The sequence below is a fragment of the Amphiura filiformis genome, chromosome 1 (genome assembly GCF_039555335.1).
Source record: "Amphiura filiformis chromosome 1, Afil_fr2py, whole genome shotgun sequence".
Classification (NCBI taxonomy): domain Eukaryota; kingdom Metazoa; phylum Echinodermata; class Ophiuroidea; order Amphilepidida; family Amphiuridae; genus Amphiura; species Amphiura filiformis.
The window spans coordinates 28,255,114-28,274,391 of record NC_092628.1 but is presented as its reverse complement, the minus strand read 5'-3'; the positions used below and the strand labels follow the sequence as shown (position 1 = coordinate 28,274,391).

Genomic DNA, 19,278 nt, shown 5'->3' with positions numbered 1-19,278 from the left:
TTAACATAACATATTCTGTCACATAATGTGGTTCAAATTAACATAACATATTCTGTCACATAATGTGGTTCAAATTGACACCCATTAAAACAAGGATCAATCTGTGATTTGCTTAGTCAGCACATCCTATAATTAATTAAAATTCTGATTTTGAACAAGCATAGATGTGCAATAATCCCTGCAAATGTTATATGTAAAAGCAAATCTGATTGACATTCAAGGTACAATAAAGTAGGGCCTACATTTTCACTTTTAATTCAAGTGAGGGATTGGAATTTTGATACCATGGTTCACATACAAACATGAGCAGTTGACACTGGGAAGAATACATTGGCATGGTTTTGCCCAGATTCGCCCAATTTTGAAAATTTTGCCCTGGATAAGCAGCCATTTTTGTTTTATGCAAATTAGCATATCCCCTTGCTTCCTTTTTTCTCCTTTTTTGATATGTTGTTCAGGATGGTGCTCAGAGACACTATCAAGCAAAAACATTGGTGTTTCAATTTTGTCCCAGTGTACCCATTGTTTTACTTCGAATGACAAGGCTACTATAATATTATAACGCTTTGTTGATCATTTAGTGGAGCTTAAACATGCAATGTATGAATAACCTAATGCTATCAAATTAAGTTAATGATGTAGTTTTCTGTACATCAGGGATTTGCAATTCTATTTGTGATGTGATACACTATTCGCAAATGCGTTTTAATGTATTACCCTGCACTAGATATTATGTCATCATAACAGCTGCTCCCCTACATTGCACCCAATGACCTAGATAAACTCAAGCTTGAGCCAGTACCTTGGGGCTTCATTGAAAATCACACCCTGAACAATATGCTACGAAATTAAAGGTCCTAACATTAACAAACAGCACAAAATACTACTCAAATGGTAATTGCCATGTATGCATGTATTGATAAATGAAGTTTAATTACATAATTTAGCACATTCAATTAACTTTACAGTGTACCATTGTTTTAGTATAGTTTTGCTTAATAATAATTTAGGCAAGCACATGCATTCTACATGCAAATCTAGTAAACTAGGCAATTTACATGCAAATCTAGTAAATCCTGTTGCCCTAGAAAAGCCACCACATTGGTTAATGAAGCTACTGTGTCACAAAAGTGATGTCTTTTATCTCGCAACATGATAAAGTCATAAAACGTACTAGATGTAGCAATAATTACATCAAAATACGGGTACATGAGGAAATTAAATGTGCTTAAGTACAGAATTTGTTCAACTTTGTCTAATATTAATATTTGATGGTGTTTTTCTTACAATATTTCTGTTATAACAAACCGGCAATGATGAACCAGACGACTCCATCGGTTTGGCAAGCTCTATCCTTATTTACCTCGTTGATTGCACAATAGATAATTGAAGAACAGGGATAAAGATCTGGATCGCAATTCTTTAGAAATTCCTCCCACAACAGATGTCGACTTGTACCTAAATTCCTTCCCACAATACCATATATGTATTGCATAACAAGGAGATGGATTAACCTCTGAACCATATTGTCACCCTCATAACCAAAGCCGCATTCTTCATTAACTTGTGGAATACATCAAAAGAGATGAATTCCATAAGTTAATGAAGAATGCGGCTGGAAATTTGATTAATCATGGGTTTATTACTCAGAAAATCAAAACTGCAAATGAGAAACATGTAATAATGACTTAGGCACTTTGGTTATGAGGGTGACGATATCTATTGTTATACAATATGTCTATTACCTTGTAGGAAGGAATTTAAGTACAAATCAACATCCGGTAGAGAAACCCTAAAGGTATGTATAACCCATGCACACAGACACTTACTTTTCTTGAAAGGCATTGTTGGTGCCCCTATGATCTAGATCATGACACAGACACCCTACTAGTAATGTCAATTGCTCCATGTCTGTCAGGTATTTGCACATTGGAGTGTTCTGCATGAAGGAATATTATATACAAAAATAAAACATAGTCAAATAGTGCATGGAATTAGCCAATAGAACCAAATTTGTTCGATCTTGATATGAAATATCAATTAATTAGCTATTGTTAAAAATGATTATATGCTAGGCCTATCTACTGTACATAGCATTTTGTAAACCATAGGAGTTACAAAATGATTAACTGCTATCTACTGTAGATAGCATTTTGTAAACCACAGGAGTTACAAAATAATTAACTGCTATCTACTGTAGATAGCATTTTGTAAACCACCGAGTTACAAAATGATTATATGCTATCTACTGTAGATAGCATTTTGTAAACCATGGATGTTACAAAATGATTTTTCGGCTTGATCGGATGGTCAAATCCGGGGAATTATTTTTGAACTAGAGAACAAGGGATCAATTCTGTACATAATATATAGAGGGCAGCATCTTTTAACAGAGATTAGATGATAACAGCGTAATAAGTAATCAAAACAGGGCGGCATGATACATGGTTAGCTAACGGTGTATCGCAGTACGATGATAACCGTTAAAAAATGATATGCTACCCTCTATAAGTAAAGCATTGATCCCTTGTTTTCTAATTTAAAAATAATGCATGCGTAACATGAATCTGAATCTGGATTTGACCATCTGCCGAATTCATAGCGATATGCTATCTTCTGTAGATAGCATTTTGTAAACCACAGGAGTTACAAAATGATTCACAGCTATCTACTGTAGATAGCATTTTGTAAATCATAGGTCTTATAAAATGATTAACTGCTATCTACTGTAGATAGCATTTTGTGAACTATGGAGTTACAAAATGATTATATGCTATCTACTGTAGATAGCATTTTGTAAACCATCAAGAGGTACAAAATAAGTATCTGATGCTATCTACTGTAGATTGTATTGTAAATCATGGGCGTTACAAAATAATTAACTGCTATCTACTGTAGATAGCATTTTGTAAACCATCGGAGGTACAAAATAAATCTGATGCTATTTATAAAGTCACGTTTTATAGCGGTTTGTCAGCTCTTCATATGACTATTGCAAATAAAAATAGAAATAGTCTTTAAAATAATTCTAATGTATACTAGCTTGAGTGAAACAAATTTAAAGTGTATAATCTTATAATTTAAAAATGCACAACTATTCTTTAGGGTCTGTTGTCTGGCACGCATGCATGCACGCCCAGGGTTCTAACAGCTCTACTTTCCAAGGGACTTTAATACCGCTTAATGACAGTGACTTTAGTGCCTTTAAAAAGGCACTAGTACTGATCCCTGGGAAAACATGCAAATATCTAAATGTTGGTATGAGTAGCTTATGTATGAAGGATAAGTATATTGTATTTTGTTCATATAAAAAAAGGAGGATCGTAAAAGTGCAGTTCTTAAAATATTTGAGGCGCCATTTACTTACATGTCAGTGTCAGTGCAAGGGGCAGAGGGGAATGTTTTCTTTGCACCCACCCCCTGGCAAAAAAAATCTTAGAAAAACCATTATTAATTTTCAAATTTGTACCCTCCCCCATCACTTTGACCCCACAAAAAAATCCTGGTGCCGTCACTGTTTTGACCTACTTAATAAAATGGTATCACAACAATCGCCCATGTTATACGATACAAAAGATGGAAAACTGGGGCTAAAAACAATTCCTTCAAAAAGGAACCATTCTGCTTACCTGTAATACTGCAAACATAGCTTGTTGTACATTGAAGGCATGCCTGAAATTGTGATAGGCAACTGGACGGTAGTTTTTTCTAACTGTCAATAACCACCTACACATCGTCTGTCAACAGAAATGACATAATAGGTTAAACAAGAAATGTCTTTAAAAAGACAACGCCATGGATGCAGATCATGTTTCATAATTTTACATTGGAAGTACTTTAAATGCTAGTAAATTTGAATGTTTGGTACAACTAACCGGGTGCAAAATATTGGCATTTATTGCTCAAAATGTTCATGCTGATCTTGTTTGTCATCTCTGCCTTTCCAAGTAAAACATAGCATTTGCTTTAGAGAAAAAAGGTATTGTTTTTAGCTGCTGCTGTGCATCTATCATCTCATATAACACCGGAGACATGAATTTAAGTGTTTTACACCAAAAATAATGATGTCGCATGTTATATAAGACAATAGATGCATGTCAGCGGCTAAAAACAATACCTTTATTCTCATTCTTAAACACTCCAATTCAAATAAATATACCAACTTTTAATCAAATTAAATCCTACATTTTACAAAGAATTACCTAGGGCTTAGAATTGATCAGTCCTGTTGTTGCTATGCACCTCCGATTGGTTCAAACAGCGCATACAAGTATTGTGTCGACACACAAAAGCTCAAGTGTGTGATATCACTCTTGCTCTTTGTGCAAATAATGTTTGATAACCCCTTTGATGGAGTCAGCAGGTCCAAATTATAGAGATACCTAGGTTACCAGCATTTACTAACAAATGCCTTAGGAAATCTGATTTATTGAAATCTTGTCTTGTCTTCATTCAAATGTACTTTCCCACCAAATTCAGACACCATGATTAATATGTACAATGGTTTCAAAAAGCTGCAACTTTGTCACCTGAAATGTTGGGCCTATTTATTTCTCTTAGCTAATAATCCCTTGTTACTCTTGACACATGTACAAAAAAATCCCTATAAGCTGACTGTATAGTATATTGCATTTTTTCAACAAAATTCAATCTTGATAGCGACTGTATGAATGATTCCAAACACATTTAAACACTTGACTTGTAATGAAATCCAATCATTTAACAAACTCTTATCAAAACAAAAACATTACTTAAAGCATCTTAAACCAATGCAAGCTCTTTACAAAAACTTGACTTGCTAGTCAGGAACATGATGCGAAAGCTTTTATGTGTGTTTAATGTAAACGAGTGGTTTCGCGTGGGAACAATTTTCACATTTGCCCTCAATTTGGAGCACCATTCCAACAAATCGAGGTATTATTTATTGCAAGAAGCCTCTACCTGCAATCAATAGCTGCCTTGGAGACACTAAGCGGTTACCGTATTTGGCGGTTCTCGGCTGGGCACGATTACCTGGCTGATGATGACTGTACCCACCAAGTTTCATGCCCATCTGACAGTTTTTACTTATTTGACCTCAGATAACCCCTGCTGACTCCTAAATGACCTTTCCAAAATTTGGCTCCAAATGGTGACCCACCAAGTTTCATGCCCATACGAGTTTTTACTAATTTGACCTCAGCTGACCCCTGGATGACCTCAGATGACCCCAAAATGACCTTCCAAAAATTTGGCTCTTATTGTTGACTGTACACACCAAGTTTCATGCCCATATGACAGTTTTTACTAATATGACCTCAGATGACCCCTTGGGTGACCTTGACCCACTAACCAAAACAAACTTGTTCTGTCTCGGGTCAAGATGCACCCACCCACCAAGTTTGATGACTGTGCCCCAATAGTCTCAGAATAAAGTGCTGGACAGACCACAGACACCCAAACACACTGACTGATCCTGGCGAATTATAGTAGACAAATTCTGCATTCCATATTGTCAACATCTAAAAATATGACACCTGGGAGCTATTTCAGATGGGGCCTTGCACTAACCTTTTCTTTCATAATGTTTTGAAACTTGCATGATTCACAAATCAATTCCTGTTATCCATTAAAGTTTATAATAATAACTTTTATATCTAAATTTATAAAGTCAAGAGAGGAATGGATTATAAGATGTTATATAGTTTTGTTTATATAAGGTAATTGTGATTTAATGCAGCTATATGCCATGAATATCAATTCATGGTCACACTGTGGTCATATATTCAAACAACTGAATACTTGTAACAGTGTGCAGAATGTTGAGGGCAATCAACCTTTTTCATAATATTATTACTTATAAAAATGAGGAATAGAAACACCATTTGGATTCATTCGGATAACGATCGATTCCGATCCTTTTCATAACCAATCTATTCATAATATTCAGATCCAGTGAACAATGGTAGACGGAAACACAAACCTGTGGCACGTGCTGAGAAAATTCACTCTCTCACTAGTCTTAATAGCAAGACTTCAGTCTTTATCATAAACATAATGACATATACGGACCTGAAGTCTTGCAGCGGTACATAGGGATGCACTGTACGTTTAAGAAATCCAAACTTCAAGCATCAAGAAATATACCTTGCATTTGTCAGTTTTACCTCAGAGATGTTGTAGACCCTCTCTACACAGTGCAGAAACATCACAAGGAGAATCCTGCTCAATATGATAAATCCAAATCATGAAAATAAAGCAATTTTGCACAGGACTTTGTTTACCACTTTTGCACTAAGTAAATTACTCCATGAAGATTACAGGTTTTGCCAACTCAGGGAATGTTGAACCCACCCAAAAGATGAGATCAATGTAGATCAATTATCTCAACTTTGGTATGTTAGTATAGTACAATGGGATTAAAATCATCCATGTACGCCCAAACCCTGGTACAATGGGATTAAAATCATCCATGCAGGCCAAAACTGTCCTTGAGAGAGTTCCTCGGCTACATCCTTGGAGCCCAAAATGAGTCCACATAATTATTGTGATGTTTCTTTAATATTCACAGATATCATAGAGTGTACTGTAACTCCAAACTGACACGCTACACATAGGTTTGTTCTGCTGTACATTATGACTAATTTTATATGGTGAAGAAAGGAGAAATAAATATCGCTACCTATATATGAAGAGTCAACTTGTTTCATTCCACCCCGCTAACACACTGGTACATTGCAAAATTCTCAGAACACTTTGGACGTGTTCTGCATGCATCTAAAGTGCTCAAGAGGGAAATCTTCTGATGGTGATTAAGCCCAGGAATAAGTTAATATCAAGTTATTTGACTTTATCCAAGTCTTTGTGGGTTGAAGACACTGTTTGAACAAGAAAATACTACATGTCTGGATAAATGTTTCCAAAGACGATAAAAAGTCAGAACACGTCCGATGTGTTCAAAATTTGTTACATTTGAACACATTGGATGTGTTCTGGAGGTATTCAGATTTTAAATTTGATATAATTCCTGGGCTTAAATTATGAAATTGCTATCAGAAGATTTCCATACAGGCCACTTTTGCTTATTAGTTTATATTTAGTTTTCATCAACAAGAAATCATCACTTGTATCCATAGCATTGGATTCCTCAGGTCAAGTAATGCAAATATCAATTGTGATGCGATCAAGCAACATGAGTCTGATGTGGATCAAAATCAAAATTCAGTTTTCAATTTATAACATAAGCCGTTAGCTGAGCTTTATTTTGCTGAAAACCACATCATGATTAGACTTTGGGTTCAAGAGATATGGCCATTTTAGTTTTGGTCAGAACAATAAAATACAAAGGAAGTTGAATACTATTATTGGCTACATCTCAAAATCAATATTCCCGACATCCAACTCATTTTGCTTGATCGTATCACAATTGCAATCCTAGCCTGTGGGACCATATGGCTTGGGTGGGATGTACCTTATCATGTCCTGCAACGCTTGAAGCAAATTTGCATTTGTGAGTTGCAGAAGGTATCAATTGTTTTTACGAATGGAGTGCTGACAATTATGACCTCCACCTGTGTGCGAGGTTGTCTATCTGAAATTTTATATTTCTGTTTGTGTGTTGCTGATTTAAGGCTACACCATCAGGGCTCTGAGCCTGAATTTGGATTGGGGTCGCCACGGGGAGGCTCTATAAAATGCAACTGTTGATGCAGAAAATGACAATTTCCTTGCTTAAACCACAGCTTGAAAGTGTGAGCATCGTGTACAATACACATGGTTATCGCAGTAGTGATACATGTTGGCAGGGTAATAAGGTATATTGCTGATAGTGATCGATGATGGGCATTATATGGTGCATGCTGGGAATGAAAGGGCTCAAAAGCTATCATGAATTTGAGCCCTTTTGTTCCCAGCTCGGTATCACTTTTGCTTACTGATCGCTATCAGGGATATACCTTTTGGTTTACATAGCTTTTTTACCAACTGTTGAAGCTACTGTCACTTCCCTATCTGGTCTGTCCCTTGCATCCATGTTTCAGCCAAAGTCAGAGCTGGATAAGATGGTTAAACAGCTAAAAATCAGCAAAATGTTTGAAAAACCTCTGCAGATTTAGCTTCAATTTGAACAAAAGAATGTTATAAGTGTGTTTTTCATCAAATTGAGCTCAATTTGGTGTCAGCTTTCAGGACACCAGCTGCATCTCTTCAGCACCCTAACCAAAACCAAGAACTATCCATACACCAACTTGAGACCACGCCTTATTTGCTCACATATAGGGTCAGATATCTTATTTTTCCTTTCAGATTTATCTACCCATCTCCATCTTTTTTTGCTCATTTGTTTATTTATTCATTTCTCTGGTAAGTGCAGTACTATGATTGATAGAGTTGTCAATATTATAACTCTGTAATACCCAGTTCTATTCCACTAATGGATTACCGTTGTCAACCTTTCATTCTTAGTTATTAATGAAGTAACCTACATTTATATTTATTTAGTCAGATTCTGCTTTCCAATTTTTTGAAATCGGGTAATTGTGTTGCTGTCGGTTTTTTATTCTCAGGATATGTGTGGTTTTGGTTTTTATATTTCGTTGTCTGCAATCTTAAACGAGCAAAACCTTCACACATTTATTACATGCAGACTACTACAAAATATTATAGATTTAAAACTTGTTACTTTATGATTAAAATCCACTGAAGATTTTTTTTAATTTGGTGACAATTTTTACGTGAATACTCTAAAATAGTTATATTCAGTAGGATTCATGCCAGAAAGCAAAGGGAAGATTTTATCATCCTTAGATTTGGAAGGTAGAAGATTTCATGCCACCAAATCACACCAAGGTAAATGGCTGGTAAAAAAAATCAGTGTTTTTATTATGCAGTTGATTTAATGGAAAAAAGTTTGAAAAGAAGGCTGATGTGCCTTATTTTTGTGATAGCTGTACTTTGTGGATGGTTTTCTCAATATCTAAGCATAAAAAGATTACATTTGTTACAATTCTGAAATTTGAGGCATGTTTTTGTTCTTCTTAACCAGATGACGTCACTACATAGAATCGATTGTGCAATAAGATTGACAGGATTTACATTGTTTTCGACGCATCACTGCGAAAATTCGAGCTGCTTGCCTACCCAAAATGTGTTGGTTATATGGTAGAAGACATCATAAACATTAGGTAAAATGGTATTTAGTTGAATGAACCAGAGAGATTTAACAATGAGAAAACGACCAATTCCTCCATACTTTTTAACACATGAATAGGAACTCCATTTGGTGGGGTGCACCCAGAAACTGAAACACACAAAAAAGCTTCTACCTCAATTATCTACAACATCACCATTTTATGTATACATCAACCCACTCATTTTTCCCAAAGGGCTGTTCCATTTAGAAACCACACCCCTACTGTGGAAGCTTTTGATATTCCAACCAAATTCAATAGTTTCATTTTTTTTTCAGATACAACTATTTTTATCCATAAAAAGTAGGAAAAGGTGTGAACAAATTTGGAATTTCAAACAAAATTGTCTAATTTTAGGCCAAATTGTCGAAACTTCAACTGGATTTTAAAGAAACATCGGCTGGAATTTCACATAAACCATAAAGCTATCAACCATTTCCAGCTGTATAGACCATTATGATGCAACGAGAATCTTCCATAGAGGGTGTATGAATTTTTAATGTAATAGCCCAATTTCGGGGAAACATTTTCTACTTAAGGGATCTAAAATGAGCGTTTATTGCGTTTCGACAGTATTTTTTTATGGGACATGAGAGCACCTCATACCTATCGAATTGCATTCTGAATACGAAGAAAGTCTTTCTGATATCAAATAATTTTCATTTTTTGAAATTTACGTTATCATACAAATTTTATTACAAATTTTTAATATTTGATATTTTTTATATTTTTGATATATAACAGTCCTCGGTAAATTATATAAATCTAATGATACATTCTTAAAGTGTATGTAGCAGGGAGGAAAAGCCGACGATCAATTGAAAATTTTGACCTTTCATATTGAAGATATGGATTTTTTCCCAAAAGACCTAATTTTTTTTGGTGTTTTGGGAAAAAAAATCCATATCTTCAATACGAAAGGTCAAAATTTTCAATTGATCGTCGGCTTTTCATCCCACCTACATACACTTTAAGTATAAATCATCAGATTTATAAAGTTTACTTCAAGTACTGTTAAATATCAAAAATATCAATTTTAATGATTTGCCATAAAATGTGTATTAAATTGCAATTTCAAAAATCAAAATTATTTGATATCAGAATGACATTCTTCAGATTCAGAATGCAATTTGATATGTCTGATGTGCTTTAATGTCCCAAAATAAATACTGTCCAAACGTTCATACCCCAGCCCTTAAGAGCGATTGCCAAATAGGGTGCAACTCAACTAGTCTTATTACAAGACTGCCCTACCCCAACCCTAACCCTAAACTCCGTAAACGAGAACTGGACTCAAGTCTAGCAAGTTGCACCCTATTCGGTAATTGTACCTCTACTTACGTCATTGTCAATTTTAAACTTCTGTAACAGACCAGAGTTTGTGTACATTCTGAATGTTGCTCTCAGCATATCATCTGAATCCAGCATGAAATCGTCAAAATCAAATCGGGTCAAGCTGATTTTGTTCATTTCTACTGCTAAGGCGTCTACTTGCTATCAATAAAAAAAAAATAACAATTAAAAATATAAGCTGATTTCTACACTGCTGTTGCAAAAAACAGTGTTTAGAAATTAAACACTTTTCTAAACACAATTTTGCCTTCACTTTGTAAACACATTTAGAAGCTAAACATTGTGTGTCAAATTTCTGAACAGTGATGGTATTCAATTTCTAAACATCTGACATCCATATTCTAATCATATAGGGCCTAGCATTTCTAAACACGTTCTTGCCTTCACTTTCTAAACACTGTTTTTGCAGTATATAATTAAACAAATGCTTAAAATTCCTAAACAACATGGTCAACCATTTTATGCAACTGGTACAGTTCACTGGTTAATTAAACAAGGTTGTTTAAACTTTTAAACAGTGTTTTAACTGTGTAGTATTCGCTGTCGTAGTGCATGTTAGTAACCATTGGTTACTGTAGCCCTACTAGTATAGGGGCTTTTGACTGTGGTGATCCAAAACCATGATATATCATAAAACCTGGCTATATCCAGAGAACTGCTAAACTCTGTGACTGCTATTTTCGGGTGGAGCGGTTAGTGGGTTTGGCGGTTCTCGGATATAGTGTGTTTAAAAGGCCCTATAGTAGGGCTAGGTTACTACTCAAGCCAGGGCTCATACACCTGTTTCAATTTTGATATGCTATAGGTTTTGTGTTGTGATCATTTCGATCAGTGGTTCGTATTCAACTATCACATGAATAATAAAGCCTGCAGTGCCCTAATTGCAACATAATCTATAAAGACTTTGTAATTTACTTCTTGAGATCCCCAATCGCCAATAATTGTAAGACATGCATCTAGGGACCGTTCACAAACACTTGTAAGGGGGGGGGGCCTGATGCAAAAAAATTTATCGCAAAAATTTTTCGGGCCCCCCCTTTACAGACCTTGAAAATTTCAGGGCCCCCCTTTTGACATGAAAATTATGGGTCAACCCCATAGAAAAGCATATAAACTCAATTTTTCCAGGAAAATTTGTGGTCATTTTTTCAGGGCCCCCCCTTAGGAGGGTCAAAAATTTTCAGGGCCCCCTTTTTTCATCAGGCCCCCCCTTACAAGTGTTTGTGAACGGTCCCTAATACATTTGCTTGGTTTGGTTTTTGCATTTGGCTATGGGAAATTAATAGTTTGTTTCAACCTTTCATGCGCATTCATACATTAAAATTAGAAAATACCCAGCAGAAATCATCAAATAGTCCAAAACTTCTGTGGCAGAACAATGTACGAAGGTTTCCTTAACATGCTGGGTACATGATTAGAACTTCATTTATGGTTGAAAGACTGCATTTAATTACCAGTAAAAAAAACACAAAAAGCAATGCATACATCATTTATACATTTCCAACTTCCCGTGATATTAATATTCTTTGGCCTTACCTCATTCATTTGCTTTATAAAATCAAAAAAATTAAACAGTCTGTGGCATTTAACATTATAACATTATCTATTGCTGTCACCAGGAGGGAATTTCCCCTCACTTGCCCCTCCCCAAATTATGAAATCATGACATTTTCCACTTTTTAGACCACAAATGTCGCAGGGGTGATGGTTGCCCTCCCCCTTACCAAGAGCTAAAAAAGTCCACTTTTCCAGTGTAGTGAGTGAAATAAAAACCCGTTTTTTTATGCTTTTTTTTTGCCCACTTGTGAGCGTAGCGAGAAAAAAATATGGTTCAAAAAAAGGCCATAATTTTGAGGAAAGGTCCACTTTTTCAAATTCAGCCCCCTCCTCCCAAAAAATAAATCCTGGCTACACCCCTGATTTTCAGATTTTCCCCCTAAAAGTTGTTCCCCACATAATAAATCATGACGTTGCCATGCACTGAAATTATTCCTCATTTTGTGGTTTTTAAATTCTGAAATCTTCCTGTGAAAATATTGCTTTAATATACAGCATACTGCTAATGGTGTGTTATAAAGATAAGAAAAACAAAAAATCCAAAGCCACTTTCTGCCTATAGCCATTATGCAGGCTGACCACAGTCATGCCAACTACTGCCTGTCCTCACTCTTGTATGTAATTTTAGCATGGCCTGTTCTGACAAAACCCGCAACATAATGGCAGACATTTGGTTTATAAACGGTAATGAAATAAAAGGTTAGGTAAAATTGAATAAAGATAATGACTTTCAAAATAATCCATCCCATAAAACGTTAATTGTCAAATTTCTGAATTTGAGTTTCTTATGTTTTTGGATGTGCTTCTAATGATGTTACTTATCAAAGTTCAGATGTATTTTTGAGAAGGAGAAATATATTAAAAACTGCTTGGTGATTTTTGTAATCCACAATCTCACAATTGCATTACTATTAAAATCTGAAATATTCTTGACATAATGAGCTATTTCAGTTGAAATCCATAGAGATCAAACAGGATTACCTGAATGGGTAATTCCATTTGAAATCTGCACTCCCTGTGTGGTCATGTTTTCCATATGGGGTGTATGGATTTCAACTGGAATAGCCCATTGTACCATATCTTCAAAAGTATACATGCTATAAAAACAAATTTGGTGACAGTTTAAGGGATCAGATAGTAACGTTTGCACAGTCATTTTTATGGGACATGAAAGCACATCATATATATCAAATAGTGTTCCGAATACGAGGAATGTCCTTCTGATATCAATTTTTTTTTTTTAATGCACGATATAATACAAATTTTATAGCAAATTATTAAAAATTAATATTTTTTTAATTTTTGATATTTAACAGTCCTTGAAATTTTCTGAATATCTTCAATATGAAATTTACAACTGATGGACGGCTTTTCCTTCCAGCTACATGGGCCTACACTTTAAGAACAAATCATTAGATTTATAAAGTTTACTTCAAGGACTGTTAAATATAAAAAAAATACCAATTTTTAATAATTTGCCATAAAATTTGTATTATATCGCGAATTTCATAAAATTAAAATTATTTGATCTCAGAAGGACATTCCTTGTATTCAGAATGTCTGATGGGCTCTCATGTCCAATAAAAAATACAAAAAATACTGTGCAAACATTGCTATCCAATCCCTTAAAGCTTATTTTCTAATCTTTATATCGACTCCTTGGAGCACAAAAAGGTGAAGCGCCTTTGTTTATCCTTAGTGGTTAAACTGTACAATTAAAGTACAATTTTGATGTTTTCCGAGTTTTGTGGGAATGGGTCACATAAGTTGTTTTTACCTGGGTATATAGGAGTCACTCACCTGAACAGCCTGCACTTCTGAGGGTGAGCTGCATGCATGATACGATAACACTTCCAAGGCCACTTTCTGCCTTGCCATGGCTTTGGCAACTTCGTTGTAGTTTTGTGTGTTGTTGATTCCAAGACCACAGAATATTGTGAAGGCCTAAATAAACAAATAGATCAATAATGTTGTTAAACTTGCTTTCTGTAACTCTTTTATAATAGAGGTTGTGCAATGTGCATATGACGTATCATACCATAAATATGGCGGACTACTCAAATGCATTCAACAAAAGCATGATTGCAATCTACCGCAACAGTTCGTCTCACACACATAACAAATGAACTACGATCAAATAGGTTGATGACAACATTTGATTCAATGGACTGCACTGCGCCGTGATTATGGTGAAAGACACCAGTTCAAATCCTTTGTTTGGAGCCAATCAATAATTTCACACACAACCTCTATTGTTCCAAGAAACTCTGTGTTTTGCCAGTTTTTGATCACATGCTTTAATAGGGAAGAGGGCCAAGAACTTTCCACAATAGGGCAATTTCACGAAAGGTCATTAGTTCGAATCTGCCTCCAGATGACATGATGTATGGAACAAGTACAAAGCAAATAAGTCAATCAATATCACTTCAACTGGGGATTTCTTTTGTGCTTTATGCACACATCATGTCTTCTGAAGGCGGATTTGAACGAATGACCTTTCGTGAAATCGCCCTATATAATTATGAATCTCTACTGGAAATTTAAGGCCCTTTGCACATGATTACGACTCCTGACACCCACCCATGCACAGTGTCGACAGCATCTAAATAAATACTTTTTCCCTGAAATGAATCACGTCCTAATACTCCGTTGGTGAGCGACGGGCGATTGGTATTTCACTAATAAGGGACCTCGCCTTTCCGAACGCAAGAAAAGGAGTCCTATCTGATTGGCTAGAAACCGATCGCTAGATCGCTCAGTGACGAGTGTACAAACTCATGTATTCAATTCCATTTAAATCAATATTCTATTATTGATGCAGATAAAGAAAGTTTTATAGCTATTCACTGTGCTGTATTGGACATGTATTATAGATTTGTGATTTAATATTCTATGGCCAGTGTACAGCACCGTGGTCTTAGTGTATTGGAAACAAATCCTGCATTTTACCTGACAACAAATCAAATTTTCTTGTAATAGCAACACTATTATGGGGTACTGAGCAATGAGCATGCACAGATTGCATAAACGTGTATGAATGGAAATGCTGCGGTATCTCATATCGTGTAATTGATATGCTTAGCCTGAGTCGCTCGGCCTATCTTGAACAAAATCGCCATGCGTAGCTTTTGAAGAAAGAGTGGACTCGCCGTACTATCACAGCAATTTCTGACACAAAGATATAGGATGATGACGCTGTGCCATGCACCTTTTCAAAAATTGTGTTGTTGAGTAATAAACCCATAATTCTTGCTTGTTGTTTTACTCACAACACAAACTGAATTCACTTCACGTAATACAACCACTTGAGCATGCCTCCTTACTTTATTGGGTAAATTGGCATCTAGAAGAATGCATTTAATTACACATTTTGACGGATAATGAATTTGGGAAAATAATGAATAATGAAAAAGTAACCTTGTTTGTTTTACATTTTGACGAGGAACTCAGAATAAAGTACAAGGACCTATAACAGTCCCAAAGGATAAGGACATTGCCATCATCTATCCAGATGAAGCTGAAAGAGCAACGTACAATAATGACTGCCAGCCACATAATCTTTTAAACTCTCAACTTCTCATAATTCTAATATCTTGAACCTAATCCTTTTGATGACATCTAAAATTTCATTTTGAAATTGCATTGTTTTTTCACTATTAATGAATCGTAAAATAAATTTTCTTGACATTTCAACTCATGAAATATTCATCTCCCATTTCTCATCGTCAACATTGAGGGGGTTAATTAATGCAACATAGTCCTATCTGCAATAGCTGCTCTTTACACATTTGACCATTTCTGCATTCTGTATTCTATACACATCTAAATATGTGACATGATCAAGGGGAATGAGTCACTTGTCGACCCCGGTCAAAAATGAGTTTTTAAATGTTTCTAAAGAGGATTATTTAGAGCTTTCAGAAACTGAAAACCCCATGTTGAGGTGACTTTTCTTTGCAAAGTTAAGTCAATTTATCAATCGCTAAAAACAATATAAAACAAAAGAAGTTGAACACTTTCTTTGCCAATATCTCAAAATCAATATTAGCGACATCCGACTCATTTCCCTTGATCGTGTCACATATAGACAAATCCAAATACACGCATTCCTACACCTGACTAGCAGCCTTTAGTTGGGTAGCCGTCGGCTACAATGCACTCAAAATGTGAAATGATTCGCCTTGGCGGAAATTTTAAACTGCATTCCATCACCCGTTTTACACCTTCCGCGAAAACACAGGTAGACAAAAGAATAACACAATACAGTTCCCTTCGACAAAACACACAGCATGGTCTATTCGTTGTTGAAGTGACATAATAATCGGATTAACTATACGCGGTATCTATGCATTGATGTACTTGCGATCAAAAGGACTATGTATATGAATAGATGCGACGGGATTATCTCCATTATATATATTATTAGCTATTATTCTATTAACCCTCCTCGTCCTTGCATCTTCTCTAGGTGTTAGGCGGCTTTTATTTGCACAATTGGATGCTCAAAACACCAGGTTGGTGCTAGCGGCTACCCAAAGATGTCCGACCAAATCCTGACCATGACTTGGCTACTTGGATTCGTCTATATGCCACCTGGCAGCTATTGCAGATAGGGTGTTCTTGCAAAATGTAACAACGTTTCAAATACGATATCTAATGTTTTATTCATCTTCTCCATGCAGATATGAGACTTTCCACATCATTGAATTTTCAAACATGAATGTCATGAACATAAAAAGCCACAATAGAAAACCTATTCCCTAATGAGTTACTCGCTGTTATCTCTTGCCACTATCTCAGATCTCCACGCTTCTTATATGCAGAAATCTTTGATTTAAAGAAAATTCAGAAACACCTTTAAATACTGAATGACAGAACAGTTTATATGAGGTCTTATTTTCAATAAAAATGTTCATGTTTAAGACTAGTCAAAAAAAGCTTGTACATAAATCATGCTCTGCATAACATGGGTGCAATTTTTGATATCAGGCCCCTCTACAAGGTTACGGCAGATAATGTCTAATATTATTAGGTTAGTTAGTTCTCATTTTCATTCATGTACTTTTCCACGGTGGCCCAAATTTAGTTACAAGAAATTGAGATAAATTTGTATCTAAATTTGGTCCACCATGCAAAAGTGCATAAACCAAAATTCCAAGTTCATTTTCATAACCCAAAATACGTTTTCAACATATATGTTTGTAGTAAACCGATCAAAATGTGTACTGTTTCAGGCCAGTTTTCATATTAATATTAATACATTAGAAATCGTTAGATTTTCATACACTTCTTCGTAGCGCTGCGTTAAAGACGTTGACTTGTAACCTATAGGCTATTGGAGTCACAGGTTTGAATCTTTTTGTTGGCTTTGTTATGATTTTCATCTACTCATTGTTATGATTATTAATTATCTGCTCATTTGTTCATCACTTTTCTGTATATTTAATGTAAGCATTGGGTAAAAGAAGGGGGAGGACAGCCTGTGCAAATCAAAACTGTTTAAAGTATAATGATGTATATTCATACATAGCGGTAAACATAAATAGAAAGCAAATTTATACTTCTCGCTACTCAAATTTGGTACACTCACGGGCGCTTTCACCAGGTCAACGGCGTCTTCAGCGGATGTTATTGCTCTGAAGATTGTTGTTGCTAGTGATGTAGTACTAGGACACCCAGACTGGACCGTGACAAAGGGTTGGAACCCCCGGAACCAAGGGGGAGGCACAACATCTTCAAGTTTGACGTCATCAACATCTGTGACGTCATCGGAGGTGTCCTAGTACTTCATCACTAGCAACAACAATCTTCAGAGCAATAACATCCGCTGAAGACGCCGGTTGACCCGGTGAAAGCATTTCGGTGAGTGTACCAAATTTGAGTAGCGTAGAAGTATAAATTTGCTTTCTATTTCTGTTTAAAGTAATTTTTACATATTCCACTCCCGGGATTCCACTCTTTCATATATGTATTCTTCCCTTTAAATGTGATGTGACTGTTTATTGCTTATTATTGCATTAGTTTGGCTGTACAAATACAATTACATATAGTGCCATCACTCATCATGTCCTAGCTGAGCATAGAGTAGCACTTGACTTTATTAAAATCCTGTGAATACATACATCAAGGGTTGGTGCAGCTCCGTAATGCATTTCCAATCATAACCCACAGGAGTTGGTTACACAATGGATGGCTGCTACACCCGTATGCTAAGAACTGTACTGAATTTGCATTGGAAAGAACATAGGTCAAATGCAGACCTATATGGAGATCTTCCCAAATTAAGCCACAAGATCAGGGAAAGAAGAACCCGGTTTGCTGGCCACTGTTCTAGAAGTGATGAGCCCGCATCAAAAAATGGTTCATTGGACACCCAAGCATGGGAGGCGGAAACCTGGAAGACCTGCTCTGACCTACATTGACATTCTGAAAAATGACACTGGACTGGAGGCAGCAGACTTCAAGACAGCAATGGAGGACAGGAAGTTGTGGAAAGCCATCACAGTTCGAGGACACCACTCGAATTAAGCAAGTAAGCAAGTAAGCAGACCCAAAGAGTACCAACTCTGCCATACTTGCTTGTCATTCATGGAGGACAAGATAGTGTACAGTCAACATTAATGGGTATATTTTCACGGGAAAATTTTCTGGACACATGACCAATGCGTATCAATGTAAGTGTAACCTCAAGCCTGATCTCTGACCCCCGGCGGTGACCTCGCTATTCAAGTCTTAGTAATTTTGAATTAGAATAGTATTCTTGGCCGCAATTTCGATAGAAATTTTTGTATTGCAAATTTATTGAATATCATGCAATCTTAATTTCTTCACAATATCATCAAAAAGTAATTTCAAAAATATCTACCTACGGAAAAAAAAAAAAACATCTACCTACGGAAACTTTTACCATAATATTTTTAACTTGCGACAAGTTACTTATTTTGCATCAAAGGAGGAATTCTTCCTATTCAAATACATTGGAAGACCACCCACTGTGCTCGGGGTCACATTCCATAATGCTAATATGTCTGCGCCCATGGGTGTCACGTGTCCAGAAAATTTTCCCGTGAAAATTTGCCTATTAATTCTGACTGTGTATACCTTCTGATAATTTGCCATGCTCCAGGCAAACTTTGATTTAAAAGTGTGTGGTGGTTTACATTTATATTAATTCTGCATATCATGCATTGTGCCAATAACA

The 19,278-nt window shown here is 35.8% G+C and overlaps 1 protein-coding gene across 1 annotated transcript in view; it reads right to left on the bottom strand.

The window, feature by feature from the left end:
- Positions 1 to 19,278, bottom strand: part of LOC140139678 (dual 3',5'-cyclic-AMP and -GMP phosphodiesterase 11A-like) — a 91,234-nt gene that overhangs the window by 16,048 nt on the left and 55,908 nt on the right. Inside the window, exons 3-6 of the mRNA XM_072161411.1 lie at positions 13,878 to 14,021; positions 10,509 to 10,661; positions 3,630 to 3,737; positions 1,830 to 1,939 (exon numbers count right to left, since the gene is read on the bottom strand). Of these exons, the coding sequence (XP_072017512.1) occupies positions 1,830 to 1,939; positions 3,630 to 3,737; positions 10,509 to 10,661; positions 13,878 to 14,021 (515 nt within the window). The remainder of the gene's footprint in view (positions 1 to 1,829; positions 1,940 to 3,629; positions 3,738 to 10,508; positions 10,662 to 13,877; positions 14,022 to 19,278) is intronic.